The sequence below is a fragment of the Poromitra crassiceps genome, assembly GCF_964638095.1.
Source record: "Poromitra crassiceps genome assembly, chromosome: 28".
NCBI lineage: Eukaryota > Metazoa > Chordata > Actinopteri > Beryciformes > Melamphaidae > Poromitra > Poromitra crassiceps.
In genome coordinates, this window is record NC_139651.1 from 6981061 (window position 1) to 7001060 (window position 20000).

Consider the following 20000-nt stretch of genomic DNA (forward strand, 5'->3'; position numbering starts at 1 on the left):
TGACTTCCTGCCTGCCAAAGTGACTGTAATTGGCTGATGTAATTGGCCGATGTAATGGCATTTGAACGGTCTCTCCTAGGCGGTGGTGCAGGAGATGAACAGACTGGGGATGATCGTGGACCTCTCCCACAGCTCTTGGGCCACGGCCCGGGCAGTGCTGAAGCTCTCCAAGGCTCCTGTCATTTTCAGCCATTCGTCCTCCTACTCTGTCTGCAACCACAGCCGCAACGTCCCTGACTGGCTGCTGCGAGAACTGGTGAGACACCCGATCGACTGACTGACTGACTGACCGACCGACTGACTGCTTGATCAACTGACATGATTGAGTGGTTGATTGATTGACTTATTGAATATCTTTAAAGAGATCATCTCGGATATTTCCGTTTTGTTCCCTTTGGCGACACCTATGGCGATGAACAGCAATTGCGGGTGAGATCCAAACAGCGTTGCAGCAGCTGTGACGTTAGTCCGTTTGTTCGGCCATAGTAACCACCCGCAATGCTAGCAGAGACCAGGGGGAAAAGTAGCTTGTTAGCCTACTTCACACACAAGAGTTGTCTGGAACCTACAGCAATGTGAAGGGTGAGTCTATTGCATTAGCTCCGCAAACTCTCTCTGGGGGGGTCACCACAGACCCCATAAAAGAGTTATTGACATGATCTCTTTGAAGTAACTTTAATAAGAATTTGGACTGCATTCAAATTCGGTACTGTAGACTTTTAAGCCAGAAATGGTCAGGATACAATGAATCCTGTGGCTTATTACGCCCTGAGCCGAGGCCCCAAGAGTTTCAGCAGGATATCCTAAAAAAAACATGTTAATGGATTTCCATTGAATTTGGTGGACTTTGGGCCAAGTGACTGATTAAACTTTGGTGGTGATCCAGCTCTGGGACCTTTGCCATTCGACGAATCGACGATTAACTTTTCCTTAGCCGTGACTATGATGATAACAGAAAGCGACACTCCGAATCCTAAAGGTATGTTTACAGGTTCAAGAAATCAATTTCACTTAAAATGGAAGTGATAGAATGTCTTTAGGTGTAGCAACAGCAAGTTGGAGAATGTTTCAGCCTTTTGCAGAGGTTTTGTGTGTGTGTGTGTGTGTGTGTGTGTGTGTGCGTGCGTGCGTGCGTGCGTGCGTGCGTGCGTGCGTGCGTGCGTGCGTGCGTGCGTGCGTGCGTGCGTGCGTAGAACTGTCATTACTTGCTACAGCACCAAAGTAGTTGCTAGCTACACAGGCAGTAGCTTCTTACCCTGCGACGCACATTCACCCATGTGTGGCCAGTAGTCACACACTGGGCACATTTTAAGATGGGGATAAAAAGAATGTACTACATCTCTGTCAGTGTCTCTTTGCTCTTGGGATATTGCGTGCTGTACTGTTTGACAAATGTGGCTGCTTGCAGGTAGTGTTGAATGCGTGGCACAGGGTCTCTCCAACAACAACATAAAATGATAGATTATTTTTTCACACCCCACCTTTGAAGTTTATTCTTGCCAGATACACTTGTCATCTTGACATTGTGATGCAACCGTGTCTCTTGGCATTGTTTTCTTTCATCTTTATTATATAGTCCCGTAATTATACTGTGTACATTGCAACAGTGCAAGTTAACAGTGGGAGCATGGCAGAGGAAGGAACAGAGGAACGTTCATGACGAAGCGTCAGCTGGCAAATACAAAAGGGATTATGGAAAAAGATTCAACTGACCTGCAACTTTGAATGGCACCTGTTCTATTCACCTTATGTAGAAGAGACAGTCTGGCTTGAGAGACTAACAGGAAGTGTAAACACGATCGGAAGTTTGGATTGTATTTACACTTCCTCTGACTCATAAACCTAGTCTGACTCATAATGTGAGTCAAACTAGGTTTGACCAGGTGAGTCAGACTAGTTTGGAGCAGGTAAGCCAGCCAGTGTTTTGAATATATATATCATATATATATATATATATATATATATATATATATATATATATATATATATATATATATATATATATATATATATAGTGATGTTTCACTCACTATGGGAAGTCAGCTAAATATGTCCAGTGAAAATAAAAAGCTGACTTTGTGTTTGTGTGCTCCAAAAGAGGGGGCATGAAGTTGCTACCTTATGACAGGTTTATGGGTTGTTGATCTATCCAAAGAGTACAAAATGTAAATTGACACCTTATTCAAATGATTTTCCTCAGTGATTTATGTAGCTATATATGTGTATACTTGTTTATCAAAGTTTTTATTGTCTTCTTTTATGTGTCTACGTGCACGTATATGGATGTTAGGGTGTATACAGTATGTGAGTATCTGTGTGCATGTACAGTATGTGCCGTTACCGTGTGTACATGTGTATAGATTTGCTACTTACATGATCAGTACATCTTGTCCTTCACAAGCTCAAACACAGCCTACTCACATCTGACTGAGAACTGTTGTATTCATGCTCAGCTTATTGGGATACATTTCTCCATTTGTTAATGCATTTTCTTTGATAAAAGTCTTCTGTGTTATGATTCAGAAAAAGAACCGAGGTGTGATCATGGTCAATCTTCACACTGGATTCATTTCCTGCAGGGACCGGGCCAATATCTCGCTTGTGGCAGGTGAGCGATCCATCTTCAGTCTTTGTTTTATTTTTCTCTTATCAAGTTATCTGGTTTATCAATATGTATGTAAATGTAATAACTTATCAATATCTGGTTTGTGTATTGTGTTTTGTCTGACTCTGATGGTTTGCTATATCATTCTACTTTGGTTTACAGACCATTTTGACCACATTAAGAACGTAGTTGGAGCCGAGTCGATAGGAATCGGAGGAGACTTTGAAGGCGCTGTCAAGTAAGAAACAAGCACAGATCCTGTACCAGCCTACGGTCAGTGTTGCAACCTATAGGGGGCAGGCCTAATGCACCAAATATCACCAAAGTTACTGGTGATATTTGGCGCATTAGGACCGACCCTCAGTATTGGTTCCTCCAGACTGACTCACCTGAATTTGCCGTGTGTAGCCCACGCTGCAGCTACGCTGACCATGATCAAAAAAAAACGTTGGAAAACAGATTAATAGTGGTAACACTCATCGCTCGCATTGTCCACACCACTTATTTTAAAGGATAAGTTCACCCAAAAATGAAAATTCAGTCATTATCCCAAACAGAAAGTCACAAAATTAAGGAGAAGGCTTAAAATGTTTATTATTATTATTACTCGTTCATATGACTAATGCTATATTCAATCATACCGAAACTGTTGTCATTGTGAGCAGTTTTATTACTCCAAAACTTACATTTGGCAACCACTACTTGGCTTTTACAGCAGGTCCTGTAAATGAATCTCCCTGAGGAAATAAATATGAGAGAGTAATTAGAGGTGTTTGTTTTTTTAACAGCTTTCCACTGGGTTTAGAGGATGTGTCTAAGTATCCTGCCCTAATCCAGGAGCTCCTGCAGAGGAACTGGGCTGAGAGCGACTTGGCCGCCGTCCTTCGACTGAACTTCCTCCGAGTGTTCGAGGAGGTGGAGAGGGTGAGCTATGAGTCTGTGTATCTTTGGTTATAGTACGTTAAGTGGAGGGAAGGTGAAAGGCATATAGTGCTGAACAGTCACGTGACATCTCTTGCCCCGGAAGTGAGTTCGAGTCCCCCCACCCAACCAAGTGAAATGGTCACTATGGTCACTTTATGGTCACTCATGGTTCAATAGGTCACGTGTCGGCTTGGTTCCAGCCTTAAAACTCATTATAAGAATTTTTCGAAATGTCTATGGAGAAAATGAATGGGAAACTCACTTCTGGGGAACGAGATCAACTGTAGAATACAATTTTCAGACTCGACACAAGATTAAATGAACGTGTAAGATGGCTTGATTTAATAACACAGTGTAATACTGGTTTGCAGAGTGCCAAAATGATTTTGAATGATTTGCTCAATAACACTTTTTTTTTTTTTTTTTACTATTACATGAAGACCTTGAAAAGTCGAAGCATGGTGGTGTACGTGTACTCTCCTCCCTTCTCTTTAATCTTTTCCTCTCAATTCCACAGGTCCGCGATGAGCTGAGTGGGACCCTGCCCAGTGAGGTCCTGATCCCCCCAGAGAAAGTGCAGAGCCCCTGCAGGATGGTCCTCAGACCTCCAGGTGCCGGAGGAGACAGGAATGCCCACTCCAGGGCCCACCGTGGACCAGGAGGCCCAGAGAGCCCGCAGATCTGGGCCATGGTCCTACTGCTCTCGAGCCTGTTTATACTTTATTGAGTCAGAGTTAGTTGTGGTCATACTGCACAATCTTAGACACAGCGACATAGTTTGTAGGTCGCCACAGCACTCGATTTGTCAATGAGTATAGGGGAGTGGATTCTGTGTTGCTACCCATACAGCACTCAATGCATACGTACATTTTTAGTCATTACACATTTCATGATTTTACAGCATATATAGGGGCCATGATGAGTCCTCTGAAAAGCACTTTAGCTTCTGAAGCTTGAATTTAATAATTTAATTTGGTTGCTGCTGAACATAATTGTATCTGTACAACAATATAATCTGAAGGATAATAAATGAAACCGATAAATAGTGATAGATAGATAGGTCAAAGTGTTGAGATAGCAGTTTTGAGTTTTCGTGTGTGTGTGTGTGTGTGTGTGTGTGTGTGTTTGTTGCTTTTGTTTCTCCACTGTTTTGTTAGCTTGCAGTTACACACAGCAGATGCCTACTGTAGTACAACCACAGTCTGCTATTGTTGACCAGTGAGCAGCTTCACTGGAACAATCTCAGGTTGGGTTACTGCAGGTCAGGGGTCAGGGGTTAGGCTATAGGTTATTTGAGGTGAAATAAGGTTAGGTTAGGTTTGATTCCACTGCAGTGCATAATGTAATAATTATTCTGTTTTGCTCATTTGAAAATCATACCAACTTATCTATTGGTGCTATATTAATTTTGAATATATATAAAAAAAAAAAAAAAAAAAGCTTCAACACAAAATCTGTGGATGGCGGTGTATGTAGTATTTTATATTACAGCATAACAAGATTCTGTGGAATTTTAGAAAATATAATTATTGTGTAGCCCACTACTACCCTGTCTTTTTTTTTCATTGCCGTAACTTAAATGAACATGACTTGGAACAGCAGAAACTGACGACCTGCGATTGGACATATTTTATTGAGTCGTATAAAACTTTGCCTGTACACATCATTCATTCTACAGGAAAATAAAACATTTGTTCGCTATGCTGTCATGGTGACCCGGAAAGCACTTCTCAAGCCTGTCAGCAGCACAAAATATGGGTCAAATGTAACCGTTCAGTTTCTTATCAACAATACAAATATCTTAATCTGTCCAATACAAAACAATCATAAATTAAAAACTTTGGAAAAGAAAGAAAGAACTGCTTTCTGATTTCTGGCATCCACATTTACAAACTGACGCATAGAGTACAGCACAACCCAACTTACACCTTTTGTTCATGATCTGCAATCACGTGTTGTCTTACTGTAGCTCATTGGGGAAATGCGGACAAATAAATAAAATAAATATAGATAGATATCCACTATCAAGAGCAGGTTTAGGTTCAAAGTTTGGCACAATCTGTGACAGCTGTAACAAGATCTGTACTAGGCAAGATTGTTGTCAGGCAAGTTGTCAAATAATAGGTTTATTATTACATATAAATAAGTCTTGTAAGCCACAAGCAACAACAAATACTGACATGATTTGTGTTCGTAATTGTAAGTAAATGGCAAAGCCGTGTTCATAGATGGATATGTACCCCAGTGTGTGCCAGTATTCTACAAGAATAGAATAAACTTTTGTGCGCAAAAATTCCATACTTCATGATATCAGCATGAGCATAGATCATCATGAGTCTCCACCCAGAATTGTCTGGAAGTGGAGCCGGTGCTGCCCCCTGTGGCCGAAGTGGAATGTGTCTCGTCGAGGCGGAGTAGTGGGGACATCTGTAGCGGCTCCATAACTGGTCAAGAGTAGATGGTGATGACCTCACGACCGCCCCCTCTCACCAGCAGCACTCTCTCCAGGCCCTCAGTCAACACCTCCAGAAACTCCATGTCTGAGACAACGGTTAAGGAAGTAGGCCTAGCACTCATCCAGTGGTAGCTCTGAGCTCACACACTTTGTACATCTACACTATTGTAGCCTAAAGCAAAAGTAGAGTATGTACATAGGTTGCTTTTCTAAATTAGCCTTATACAATATCAAGAATCAGCTGTCAAGCTAAGGCTGAAGAAAAGACATGTCTTTATGTCACATGACCTGGGAAACAACTCTCTAGTATCAGACTATGCATTTTTACTAGGCTCATTCTCTGTACAGTGCTTCGAGATATGCGTGTGATGACGGACTTTACTGTAAATGGCAATAAATGAACTTTTGGACACACCCACACCCAATAATACCCATTTTCAGATCTATTTCGAGCCTGCTTTTTAGAAATTGGCCATTTAGTGCACAGACGTCTCTCTAATGGACCTCCTTGAGGAGATTTTGTGAATAAATGATTGATTGATTGATTGATTGATTGATTGATTGATTGGTTGATTGATTGATTGATTGATTGATTGATTGATTAATTGATTTGTATTAGTGTCATGCATTCTATAGTGCCATGCAGCTCTCATGGGCCTACAAGACACACATAAAATACAACAATAAAACAATAAGACAACGCATCAATGGCAAAAATAAAAATATCACAAATCGCAAGTGTACTGCTCGAAGAACAAGACGAATCATTACATCATTTTTTAAACAGAAAGTTCTGTCTTTGTTCCAATGCCTGACGAATAAAACTTGCAGTCGGGAAGTTCCCTTTTTTAAAACACAACTCCAATTTCTCATAGTAGTCATCCGAGTAAAAAAAAAAAGTCAGCATAAATAGAGGAGATTTTACTTGGTGAGTCACTCTCACAAGTCTATTCCATAATCAAAGCATTTGACCTCTGTGTCTGATGAGTCAACTGATGAGCCTTTTCTCTAGAACAGCAGTATGCGTGTTTGGGCATATTGGCAAAGGATACAGTTTTCATCACCGTCTGTGTTTCGAGGTGGTCCCGGCATGTTGAGCAGGACTAATCGAGCGTCGTGGGACTTGTTGACTATGACCTCGTTCAGCTTCACAGCTGTGTGCATTCGCCGCACATTGGACTGGTCCCTGGAGGGCAGCAAGAGGGAGAATCAGAGAGAACCCAGAGGGAAGAGATCCACATAAGGCTTAAGGAGAACTTTGGGAGAAGGTTGTAAGGCAGGAATTCCCCCAAAAAATTGGCTTGGGACCCAACTTGGACGTCACAAAAATCTAGGGACCCCAGACATTTTGTTTTTGTTTTTTGCAAAAAATACCATAATTTGTTCTTTGTAATTTTTGAATTGCTCGAGTGACATCACTGGTGACATCATCACTGATGAGCTCACTCAGTGATGACATCACAATTGCTTGAGTAATGTCATGGTTCCCAAACCTTGGGGTGATTCAAATCCAAATTCTGACACTGTATAGATACGGTCACAGTCAGTCACATTACCGGTTAAACAGGCACACAGGGGAACTGTTCACTCTCATGCTGAACACACACACACACACACACACACACACACACACACACACACATGATTTGATGTACGTTTACTGGGAAATAACTGAAATATCTGATTCAAAGCCTTGTTCACATGCATTGAACGGTAAATAACTGCAATATCTGGAAATATATCTGTATAAGCCTTTGTTTATGATCATGTGTGGCTTATCTATATTGTACATTCTTTAATGATACGTATTTCAAATAGACACTTTACACCACACTTATTGTATAGTAGTTTATGCAAAATTTTGTAAATATTTAAATGTACCCGTGTTTGTTATAACTTGTGTATACTTGTGTGTGTGTGTACATGGCCGATAAAGCTGATTCTGATTCTGAACGGGACAGATTAGCCGAGTCGACTCACGGTTTGAGGCTGATGAGCTCTCTGAAGTTCTCCGGTGCATTGTTCCTGTTCCTCCTCTCGGCCTCACACTTCTCCTTGGTCCAGGTCATCTGGACCTTCTCTGGAGGAGGCTCCACCACCTCCTCTTCCTCATCCGAGTATAGGCTGCCCATACGTATCAAGGAGTGCCTGTCCTTCACCAGCTGGGCCTGCAGACCCCCCGAGGGAATGTCATAAGACAGACTGCATTTTCTATGTAGGCTACTTTTTAGCCTTTTAGCAGGCTAGCTGTTAGCCGACATATTCGAAGCAACTAACAGTGAGAGAAGAATAGTGTTAAATAAGTTAAATTCATTTCTGAATTGCATCACTACAAGCATCCAGAACAATGAACAATTGAACAATTGAACAATGGGCTAGTGTAAAACTTTAAGCAAGGAATCAATTATAGTATGACAAATAAACACAAAGAGACACCACCTACCTCCCTGTCTCTCTCAGCACTGGAGAGCCTCATTTGCCTCAACATCTGGGACCTCTGCTCCATCATGAGGGTTCGCTCATAGGTGTATGCTGAGATGTCACTGTCATGCTGAAACACCCCAACAACACCCGTTTTAATTATTTGTTTCACTGCAACGCAAGCTTCTGTTAACATGGGCAAAATGGACAGTAAAGCAATGAAAGAAAGTAGTTGGTTGTTTTTCTGTATGGATTGCTGACTTTCTTCCTGCTTCCACTACAGGGCAAGCAGTGGTTTGCGTGTTTGCTAACCCTAACCCTAAGGCTAAGTGGTTTGCTTGTTTAAGGCTAAAAGTGTTTTTGCTCGAATCTAATCTTGTGTTAAATTCACGTTGAGTTAGCCTGTGCCCTGAAAAGACCTATTTGGCTTTTGCTAGTTTTTGTGAAAGAAAGGGACTTTCCTCACCATCTCCACCACTTCCACCTCAGCCTCGATCCTCAGCTGGTAGAGGAACGTGGCCAGATCCTTCTTCATCTGGATGCTGTTGTCATCCATCTGGGCCACAGTGAAGATGCGCATCTTGCACTTTCTCCAAACCTAAAACACAATCACACAAAATTACAGTGTATACCTTTTTTTAGTTCTGAAATGATAAATACCCAAATGGTAGTATAAATACAATCACATACATAAAATGTGCTTGACTCCAAAATGAGAATTGAAAAAAGGGACACATAGGGCTCTATCGTTGCAGCGGCGCAGAGCGCCAGCCGCAGCGCAAAGCAGTGGGCGTGGAAAGGCGCACTTGATATCTTGGTATCGGCGCTAAACTCAGCCTCAACCATTATAACCACGCCTTTTAAGCGTAAAATTATGCATTGTCCGCTCATTGGAGAATTGCAGGGAAGAGACACACGCTTGCCTTTTAAGCTCCAATTCCTGGACAAATCCGGTAAAACCAGACAAAGCCAAGGGCTCCGCCGCCCCCCCCTCCCTTCATCCGGTCTGTCTATCTCCATATATAGGCTATTATTCCATATTATTATGCTTCTCAAACCAATCTAACTGCAGTTTCAATACTGCAAGCATGTAAATACGCTACACTATAGCAAGATCAAAGTGAAAATAATGTTCTAAATGCATCGGATAGAAAATTATATAGCCTATGGCTGGATGTCATGAGATTAGATGAAAGTTTGGGCAGAATGATATCGTTTTATCTCTTCTCCCCCACTGCACAATGCAACATCCTCTGAATGACACCTATCACTTTTACTGGATCTGATTACTTTATTCTATTTTATTTACAGGATTTTATTATTGAGTAATTGTATTTTATTTGGCCTATATATGCCTCCCCCCCCCCACCCCCTGCCCACAGGCACTGACAAATATGTTAATTCTCAATAAAATCTTCAGTAATCAATCAGAGTGGCTTTAATAGCCAGATTGGCAGCAGCTGGCGCAGTGTGGTCAATATGGCAGACCAAAACCGCTCCACTAAATTCACAGCAGAGGAGAAGATGGTGCTGGCGACTCAGGTGATATATCTGTCCACCATTCATTTTGAATAGCTACAAAACAACTCTTTACTTAAGTCGTTTATTCATCTATCCATCCAGGTTCAAATGTACCATCGCGCACTGTTTGGGGAGGGGAATTACTCCCGCCGGGAGGGCCGATATGCGCTGCGGCTTGTTCAGCACCTCGGACAGCGCCGCTGCCACAGACGGGGGAAACATTTGGAAATAATTCTAACTACTATGCTTTGCACACAGAAAAAATAAATACAAAAGACAATTCTGTAATGAATAGCTGTAATGAAGAGTGGGGTTTGAAGAAGCGCTACACAACAGTTTATCCAGTTTCTCTCTTTCTCTCTTTCTTTCTCTCTCCCTTTCTCTCACATTAAACGATATACATGCCTATAATGTCAATTATCTGAATGAAATAATAATACATATTAATTAGGAATATTAGTAATATTAGTAGCCTAGCTAATTTCGGGGGGGGGGGGGGGGTAATAAAACGTAGAGCTATATTACACATAAATGGGGATTATTATGATAGCCTAAACTAAATTTATGAAACTGCATTACAGCTTCACCCAAAGCCTGAGAAGGGTTGCAATCTTATATTCTATTGTATTCTAAAGTATTTTTTTCTATATATTGTATTCTCCATTCACTTTCCTGTCCCCGGTGCACAGAATCCTGCTTTAGGCCTGCTTTTCAAAAGCGCAAAGCGCTAAAAGTAGGCCAGGTCGGAAGATGGCTGGAAGATAGCAGTACGCCGGTATTTAGCGCCGCCACGCCCACTTTGGCGCATTCAGGGACTCCGCCACGCCCATTCGGCCTAAAGCGCATTTGGCAGCCTAAAGCCTATTGCTATTTTCCCGAAACAGGCGCAAGGCACGTTTTTTTGCGGTTAAGGCCCGTAATAGCGCCGATGGCCTGTGGGAGAATAGGGCCCATACTCTTTTGATAACACAACGTAAAAAAAACCCCCACACATTCTCCACAAATTCATAATCTTTTAATCTTACGGTATGTGTTCTGATTATTTGTTTTTGAGCAACCTTTTGGGGTTAAATGTTTGATAAGAATGCATATTTGTCCTCTCACTTTATGCTGTTTGAGCAGGAAGGGCAGCAGCATGAGCATGCCTCCATCATGGACGATCCACCACACATCGATGTTGCCGTCTGTGAAGCGCTCGTGGTTACTGGGGTAGAAGGACACGTTCTTGGGCACCATCAGGGCCAGGTGGGCAGCTGTGGTGCAGCGTACTGTGTCTGGGTAGAGACAGACACAGAAGCAGAGAGAGTCACCTGCTTAGACAAATTAAATAGCTTAGCCTAACTATAGTGAGTACAGCATATTGCCCTAAACCATTCCAGAATTGATAAGACCATTAAAATGTCAGGTATAGTCACAAGAAGGACTGACTTATGGATTTTAACCTTTATTTATTTTTTGAATGTTCTCATCCCATGGTACCTAAAAATACAGGTCTATTTTATCCTAGGGTTTGAAACACAACAAACGTAAACAAACATTTCACAGCTTCAAAATACATCTAAAATGTATGTTTAATATTGTCATATGCAATATTCCGGTCCTCGTATTAAAAACTCACACAAGACATTTCAGAGTGAAAAAGTAGGTAGTCATTCCAATAAATACAATGTAATCAAAGTCGGTAATGGAGTAACCATATTTCAACAGCCATCACTGCCACTAGGCCACAAGTCCCATGTTATGTGCAGTGTTGTGCAAGTTACTTTCAAAATGTAATATACTACATTACTAGTTACTTTCATTTGAATGTAATAAGTTACAATATTACTGTACTGTATGTGTAGAGTAACTTGTTATGACACTACTTTTACATTACTTTCACCAAAATAACAGCAGTAGCCGAATGACATCGCCACCCCGTCGAACGATCCCAAAAAACTATTTTAACCGTCTTTAAGTCAGTGTAAACCATCCAAAATTCGAAATGTTCTCCTTTTCCTTTGTTATTGTCAACTATAGTGGTTATTTGCATAAGAAGACACAATTTGATTAGGAAATGATTGTATCTTTATTTTAACATGTGCTTTGATGGGGGAGGAAAGTAACTCAATTTGTAACTTGTGTTACTTGACAAATTAACTGGTATAATATTACTGAAATCCTATTTGTAATAAGTTATATTACTGAGTTACTGCTAAAAGTAATATATTACATGTAATATGTTACTTTTGTAATGAGTTACCCCCAACTCTGGTTATGTGGACAGCGTCACAGAGAGCTAGCTTACTGATAAAAGTCTTCCATGCGCGCGGGTCCTCGCTCTGTCTCCAGCCGTATGGCCAGCCCATCACCACTGTGTTGTGCTTCATGCCTCCCAGGCCGCACGACTGGATCAGATGGGCGATGCCCTCTCGCACCTTCGCTGCCACCACCACCTGGCAGAAGCCCTTCACCCGCTCAATCTCCATCATGTTCTTAATGGCCTGTCAGGAAGAAGAAGGTCCAAGAAGATGAATAATCATAATCACGATAATCATATAGAGAGGCAAAGTGACCGCCTACTTCCTGCTTCAGCACTGTACCAGAGATTTTCATCCGCCATTTATTTTTCCATAGACATTTCGTAAAATGCTTATAAAAATAGTTTTACTTTTTCAAACCAAACGGTTCAGATATATTTAGAAACAGGAGAGACCACATAACATTTCACTCGGACCAGAACGTAAAAAAAAAAAGCTGATTTAAAGAAAAAAAAAATTCCATGTAGTTTTTTTAAAGTTTTGGTCAGAGTGAAATGTTCTATGGTCTCTCCCGATTCTAAATATAGCTGAACCGTTTGGTGATATCAAAATATTGCATTCAGTCAAATATTACAACTGTTACAAGACTTGTACAACAATTGTACAACAAATATGACAACTCAGTATCTACCTGCTCTGCTGCTTGCGTTTCCCCATAGCTCTCCAGGAAGTTACCCTGGATGACAGAGCCCACGATGGTCAGACCTTTCCCTGCCTTCAGCTGCGAGGCAAAGGTCAGCAGCCGGGGATATTTCACATGGAGGTCCTCATCCAGCTTCAACAGCACCAACAGCTGAGGTCTGTTAGTGCACAGAGGGACAGACAGACAGACAGACAGACAGATAGACAGACAGACAGGCAACATGTTCAAGGCCCAATCCAAAACTGCACTTTGGCACCCCCTGTTGAAGACTGTCACCGCAACATTGAGAAAACTATTTCAGAACATTTCAACTGGATGCCACTCTTGAATAATTTGACCAGATTTCTGAAATGAAAAACAGGGAGGGAAAAACAGGGCTAGAGAGTCAGAGTTTGAAGGGTGGGTAGGGGGAGTGGCTAGGTGTATCTGGGTGGTGGGAGGGGGTGTGTGGTCAGGAAAGTGGGGCGGGCCTAAGTAAAAGCAGCCATAGCTAGGGATAGGAAGGTCGGAGAGTCGAGTTTGAGGGGTGGGTAGGGGGAGTGGCTGGGGGGGAGTGGGGTGGGGGGTTCTGGTTCTGATCCGACTCACAATTTGCATATCATAGCACTTCTAGTTGCAAATGTACTTGAGCAAGAGTAAAATGTATTCTGTAAAAAAAACTACTGGTACGTACAATTTATAAAAAAATAGTATAGTATAGTATAAGTACGATATAATAGCAGAGGTGGGTAGTACTCTTGAAAGAAGTCCCATGTCCTTTTGACTCAAAATCGGACAGTCTCCACTTTACAACATGCCCACCCACAGCCTACTTTCCTAATGCCATGCGTACGTGTTTCTGGAGGTGTGATCATACCTCCAGTTCTTGGTGTGCGGGGGTCCGACCTCGAGTCTTAACAGGGCGTAGCGTGCGCCGCTGAGGGACAAGCCTCTTATCCCGTCTCCCCACTCCTTCTCTGCTCTGTGTGTTTGTATGTGAGACAAAGAGAGATAAGGCACAAAACAGAAAGAAATAGTACAGCAACACAGAAGTAGTGCATCAGACTCCAGACGTACCCCTGGTACTCAATGTACTTGTAGATCATCCCAGCGATGCACATGGCCACAATAGCATAGTACCAGGAGGAGATGAACATGAGAGCCAGGCACATACTCATGCCCAGGAAGGACAGCGCCCTGCGGGAGTGAAACAGAACGCCAGAAATTACATTTGTTGTTCACTTAACACAAGTTGTTGTTGGTTTTAGCTTGGGTCGGCTATGAGAATCTGAGTGCGGAAAAAGTCCGATCACTTCATCCTCAACCAGGATCTACTGTGGGAAACGTTTGAGCAATAGCAATTGTCCTAATGTCCCATGTGTTCCAAACAAACCTTCCCTGGATTAGCGTGTGTGTGTGTGTGTGTGTGTGGGAAGGGGGTGGGATACAGCTACACTGCTCTTTAGTGTGATTCCATTGAAAGTGCAAGCCTAGGCCATAGGTCAAATCAGAGCTGTGTATATAGAAGAGTCATGACATCTCTATTCACTCCGATGGACCAGTTTTTTACTCTCAAGAGTTCCAGGAAGTAAGGTCCTGGATTAAGCAGCACTGTCAAGTTGCAGCAAAAGGGACAGTTTGTGTTGTACTTTGAACGTTTTTTTTTTTTTTTTATCAAATTGTACATTATCAGCTTTATTTTAGCATTCAAAAGTAGCGTGAGACCCCTTCCTGGCTGTTCATTGGCTAATGAGTCACGCATGTTGGTCCTCCGCTGACGCCACTCTCTCTCTAAATTGCTCTTACAGGGGAGTCCTGCCTGACACAATATCAAGGTTAGAAGATTTCTGTTCCGACATTTAAACCACACGACGGTATTGTCCATGACGTATATTACGTATATCAAAGAGAGCAGAAGCCAGATTGAATTAATTTCACAAGGATAGAAATCAGGAGGCTGTTGAGAGCTTGTTGAAATAAACAACAACCGAAACAGACATTTATTACACGCATCTATGTTTAAGAATTTCCCCACTAACTTCAGTCATTATCAGGAGACCCCCGAGGTTGAAAAAGTGTTCTACTTCAAATGCATGCTCCTCACTATAAACAGACTATGCATTGTTACACAAATACTCACCAGTGGTAATATCTGAACCTTGGCCTCCAGTTTGGCGTGCGTAACAGAGTCTGCACCGCACAGGCTAAGTTTACAAAGAGATAGCACATCAAGAAGAACCTGTTGAATAAAGGACAAAGAGACATCTTCAAAGTACCAAACGATGCAATTAAATGGACAAGTATCTTCCGTGGAAATGTAGGCAACATATATTTCAGATCAGAATCTGTCGGTTTAGACATGGTTCTGTATGTGTACATATTTATGATTCAGATTCTCAGATTATTGTCCATTTGTTTTCACAGTCTGTACATTAAACATTGAACAAATAGACCCACCGACAGGCAACAAGAGGGACATCATAAAAACACCACATGCAGGTTTGTGAACTATTTTCTTAGACTGTTTAGGGCAGTTATGCCTGAGGGCACAAAACTCCTCCCAAAGCGAGTTTTTTCGCAGAGTAGTTGTCTGTATCTGCGGCCGGAGGGGAGGAGGGTGAAACATGGGTTGAGGGGGTGACTGGGGTTGTGTGCTATGGTCAGTGGAATCTGCCTTAGAAGTTGTTTTAGGTCTCTGGAGAATGAGATGGGGGTCAGTGAGTGCTGGTTTTTGGGGTGGATCCGCTGAGCGTTCGTTCTCACCTTCCGATAGGCCTGTCTGGTGTTCATGCTGCTGAAATCCTGTTCTAGTTTGTCCTTACATGCAAGTTTTGCTTTCTTGATTTCATTTTCCACAGAGCGGTTTATGTCTCTGAGGGAAAGCCAGTCCTTGCTATGGCATGCTGTTTTTTTTGTTGCTTGAAATTAAGTTTCATTTGGGCAGTCATCCATGGTCTGGAGTTGGGCTATCTTTCAACAGTTTTGCCTGGAATGCAAGTTGCCAGACAAAACTTGATGTAATCCGTGATTGTCTCTGTGATTGCAAGTGTGTGTGTGTGTGTGTGTGTGTGTGTGTGTGTGTGTGTGTGTGTGTGTGTGAGAGAGAGAGAGAGAGAGAGAGAGAGAGAGAGAGTGTGTGTGTGAGAGAGAGAGATAGCTCACATGGAGAGGATAGGTGCCACCATGTCCAGTGAGGCAATCAGGATACCCAGCTCAGCTATGAGTCCTGTCAGTAGCAGAGCCCATGTGGGCTCTCCATTGGCCTTACCATGACCGAACACCTGAGAGACAAGAAACACAGGACATTGTTGACTGACACACAGCAGCAATACAGGACATTGTTGACTGACGCACAGCAGCAATACAGGACATTGTTGCCTGACGCACAGCAGCAATACAGGACATTGTTGACTGACGCACAGCAGCAATACAGGACATTGTTGACTGACGCACAGCAGCAATACAGGACATTGTTGACTGACGCACAGCAGCAATACAGGACATTGTTGACTGACGCACAGCAGCAAAACAATACATGAAGGAATGCAAATCACCTCTCATTTGGCATCAGATTCAAATGAGCAAATGCAAAATATGACCAAGCACATGTTACCAGCAGTTTACGTGGAAGTTACATTGAATATGCAAATGACAAAAAAAATGCTGCAAATGATCAGATAAACAACCCACTGGGTAACTGTATTCTGTATTGTATGCCTGCCGAGATCACTAGGAGCTATTTTCATATGTCAGTGAGGAAGTCTACTGTCAAATGGCAACACATTTACATCTCGAACCACATCAAAGAATAGGAGGCGGTGCGGTTAAACAGTGCCCCGATTGACAGGTGTATCGTCCTACCCTGAGGAAGGGAATAATGTTGTCCTTAGCGATAGCCTGTAGGAGACGCGGGGCCCCGGTGAGAGACTGCAGGCCCGCCCCCACCGTGGAGAAGAAGGAGCCAATGACGATCACCCAAGGGGAGGGCCAGGAGAGAGTCCCCACCACCAGGTTTTTGTTGACTGCATCTCCGAACCTGCAAGAATGAAACGCTGAATGTGCTGCTCTGAAACCAAGTGTTTGTTGTCGGTTTTGATCAGTGTTGGGCAAGTTACTTTCAAGATGTAATATACTACATATTACTAGTTACTGTCATTTGAAAGTAATATGTTACTTTACAATATTACTGTCTGTGTAGAGTAACTTGTTACTTATTATTACACTACTTTTGCATTACTTTCACCAAAATAACAGCAGTAGCAGAATGACATCGCTGCCCTGGAACCATCCCGAAAAATAATTTAAACTATAGTGGTTATTTCCATGAAAACACACAATTTGATTAGGAAATGATTGTATCTTTATTTAAATGTGTGCTTTGATTTAAAAAAAAAAAAAAAAAAGTAACTCGATTTGTAACTTGACAAAGTAACTGGTATAATATTACTGCAATCCTATTGTAATAAGTTATATTACTGAGTTACTGATAAAAGTAATGTATTACATGTAATATGTTACTTTTGTAATGAGTTACCCCAACACTGGTTTTGATACGTTTATTTCTGTCTATCCATCTCAGGGTGACTTGTTTGTTGATAGTATGTTGTTATTCATTTTATTCAGTCAGTCAACTTGTTGTTCTGGAGAAGTATGCAAATCCCTACAGCAGAGAGCGAGATATGCCTTCGCAGACATTCAAGTTAGTTTGTATTCCACAAAATTGTAGTACCCTGTCAGTCCATCAGACATCATGTAAAATAAAAAATAATACAGATAAACTTACTTGTCCCTCAGAACTACTCCTTCAATGCATGCCCCAAACAGAATCACAGAACTGAAATCTGAATACAGATGGTCAAGGGGCACAAAGGTGTCACACAAGGTCGAGGTCAAGGTCAAGGTCAAGGTGGTCACATGTCAAATGAGCTTCTCTGTCCCATTGGAAGAGGCGACCTTTCTGCCTCTTATTGCAAGAGCGAAATAAGGATACAGACAAGCGAAGTAGTGGTAATGGCCAAGATAGTTCCCACAGGGATGGACTTCTGAGCATCTCGCAGATCACCAGATCTGTTGGAGCCTGCCATGATACCTACAAAGAGATGAGAAGAATCAATAGGAAACAATGAACACATTGAGAAACTGTTCAACTGTATCGCTGGAGAACAATCGGAGGATTTCCTAATTTTGCTGTAAACTACCAATCTAGTTCGTGATGATGAAACGAGAGCACGATGGAAGTAAAAAAAGATGATGGCTCATATATACTTTAACGCTTCATATGACACTGGAAATTAGCGAAGGAAAGGAACATTTGGAAAGTGACAAAACCACCCAGCCTCCCCCGGTTAACTCTGGAGCCATATCATTACTGTGCAAAAATAATCTCAGACATGAGTGGTTCCACCAAGTGGCCAAAATGGAATATAAAATGTCAGTATAATGTATGTACTGCGAGTTAAAAACGTTGTAAATTAATCACTCTAATTGCAAAGTAAGATTTATGCATGGCTGCTTTTTTATATACAGGATAATGAGAAGCAACCAAATAAATTGAGAAATTAGATTAGATCCCTGTTGTTTTCATGTGAATGCAACTCATTTTAAAAGACACTATATTTTTCACCTTCAGTTGCACTCATGTCTCATGTAGATCACATCATATTTTCCATATGCTTGAGTGTACTGATTTAACAGGTTAACCAACACCTATTTTCCACTCCAGTTGTCAAAATCACACTATGACATGTATGTCAAATTTGACATTTAAGTTAACCAAGTGTGGGGAAAAGTATACGTTACTTGTGACATGGACTGAGGTTTGTGCTATAAGGTCTTGATAAGCCAGGGTTGCCAGGTTTGTTAAGGCTGTTCTTACCTGTTGCGGAGGGGAAGAAGATTCCAACCAGGAGGGTGAACGACGTAGCGATGTCTGCCGAGACATACAGGCCAAAGCTCTCCATCGCTCCATGGACATCCACTGACTGAAGCCTTGCCTTCTCTAAGATCTCCCCTTTCTGCATGTAGTCGCCCCACATGTTTTCTGACACAGACAGACAGACAGACATTCAAAGCTTTAGAAACAAACTAATATTACGGAAGAGACGCATCGCTATTCTTATCTATGGTGAATACTTCAATCACTACCCCAATGGTCCATGTTAACTTTACCTCGAATAATACCACTGGCCAGTCCAGGGATGCCCGGTATCTCTGTCACATTGTTCTGGTTGAAGTAGTCATCGTCACAGTGGGTGCTGCTCAGGTTCCCCAGGGTGCAGAAGTTCTTCCACAGCTGACTGGGCACGGTGTCATTGCCCACCATGACAGTCTTAGCACACACGTCAAAGAGATCTCTCACCAGCGTCCTATTGCCCAACATGCAGATCCTGCAGGAATAACACGTTGAAATAGTTCTCTTTGTAGTGATCATCAATGCTGGTCAGCATCACATCATCATGATATTATTATTCTTCTCCCTCTTCTTCTTCTTCTTCTTCTTCTTCATCATAACCAAAAAGTGATGCTCATGAAAAGAATTGCATGGAAAGAAAATATCTAATTACTAGGCCTATAAGCTCAGCCGCTGTGTGGCCTGGCCCGCAGCTCGGCTGCTGCGTGGCCTCGCCTACCCTATTGGGGCATGCGGGCGTGTGTGTGTGTGTGTGTGTGTGTGTGTGTGTGTTGCTCACTAAATGTTATTGCATCAGTGATGTCGCTGTGTGTGTGTGTGTGTGTGTGTGTGTGTGTGTGTGTGTGTGTGTGTGTGTGCCCCATTATGATATCACTGATGACATCATCATTGTGTGTGTGTGTGTGTGTGTGCGTGTGTGTGCATGCGCCCTCATGACATCACTTTTGACATCATCACTGATGACATCACATCATTAACTAACTAGCCTAATTACAAAATCCGGCTCCGTCAGGTCACCCGCAGGGGTGCCCTTTACACACCCTGAAAGTTTCAGCCCGATCGCACGTAAAACGGCACAGCTGTGGCCGAACACAGAACTTGAAACAAACAGACAGAGCCCACATACTCAATTTATAGATAGATAGATAGATAGATAGATAGATAGATAGATAGATAGATAGATAGATAGATAGATAGATAGATAGATAGATAGATAGATAGATAGATAGATAGATAGATAT

General features: G+C 42.1%; 2 protein-coding genes across 2 annotated transcripts in view; one reads left to right on the forward strand and one right to left on the reverse strand.

The window, feature by feature from the left end:
* The window catches only part of dpep2 (dipeptidase 2), an 8662-nt gene extending 3661 nt beyond the window's left edge, over window positions 1–5001 (forward strand). The window contains exons 7-11 of the mRNA XM_083662347.1: window positions 80–256; window positions 2524–2608; window positions 2768–2843; window positions 3394–3529; window positions 4047–5001. Coding sequence (XP_083518473.1) covers window positions 80–256; window positions 2524–2608; window positions 2768–2843; window positions 3394–3529; window positions 4047–4256 — 684 coding nt within the window. The 3' untranslated portion in view covers window positions 4257–5001. The remainder of the gene's footprint in view (window positions 1–79; window positions 257–2523; window positions 2609–2767; window positions 2844–3393; window positions 3530–4046) is intronic.
* A 142-nt stretch (window positions 5002–5143) lies between these two features.
* Window positions 5144–20000, reverse strand: part of slc12a4 (solute carrier family 12 member 4) — a 39410-nt gene continuing 24553 nt past the window's right edge. The window contains exons 8-24 of the mRNA XM_083662346.1: window positions 19017–19234; window positions 18724–18888; window positions 17839–17937; window positions 17632–17689; window positions 16710–16884; window positions 16011–16129; window positions 14989–15087; window positions 13926–14045; window positions 13726–13830; window positions 12858–13026; window positions 12214–12409; window positions 11031–11200; window positions 8872–9003; window positions 8428–8535; window positions 7965–8152; window positions 7037–7170; window positions 5144–6069 (exon numbers count right to left, since the gene is read on the reverse strand). Of these exons, the coding sequence (XP_083518472.1) occupies window positions 5978–6069; window positions 7037–7170; window positions 7965–8152; window positions 8428–8535; window positions 8872–9003; window positions 11031–11200; window positions 12214–12409; window positions 12858–13026; window positions 13726–13830; window positions 13926–14045; window positions 14989–15087; window positions 16011–16129; window positions 16710–16884; window positions 17632–17689; window positions 17839–17937; window positions 18724–18888; window positions 19017–19234 (2347 nt within the window). The 3' untranslated portion in view covers window positions 5144–5977. The remainder of the gene's footprint in view (window positions 6070–7036; window positions 7171–7964; window positions 8153–8427; window positions 8536–8871; window positions 9004–11030; window positions 11201–12213; window positions 12410–12857; window positions 13027–13725; window positions 13831–13925; window positions 14046–14988; window positions 15088–16010; window positions 16130–16709; window positions 16885–17631; window positions 17690–17838; window positions 17938–18723; window positions 18889–19016; window positions 19235–20000) is intronic.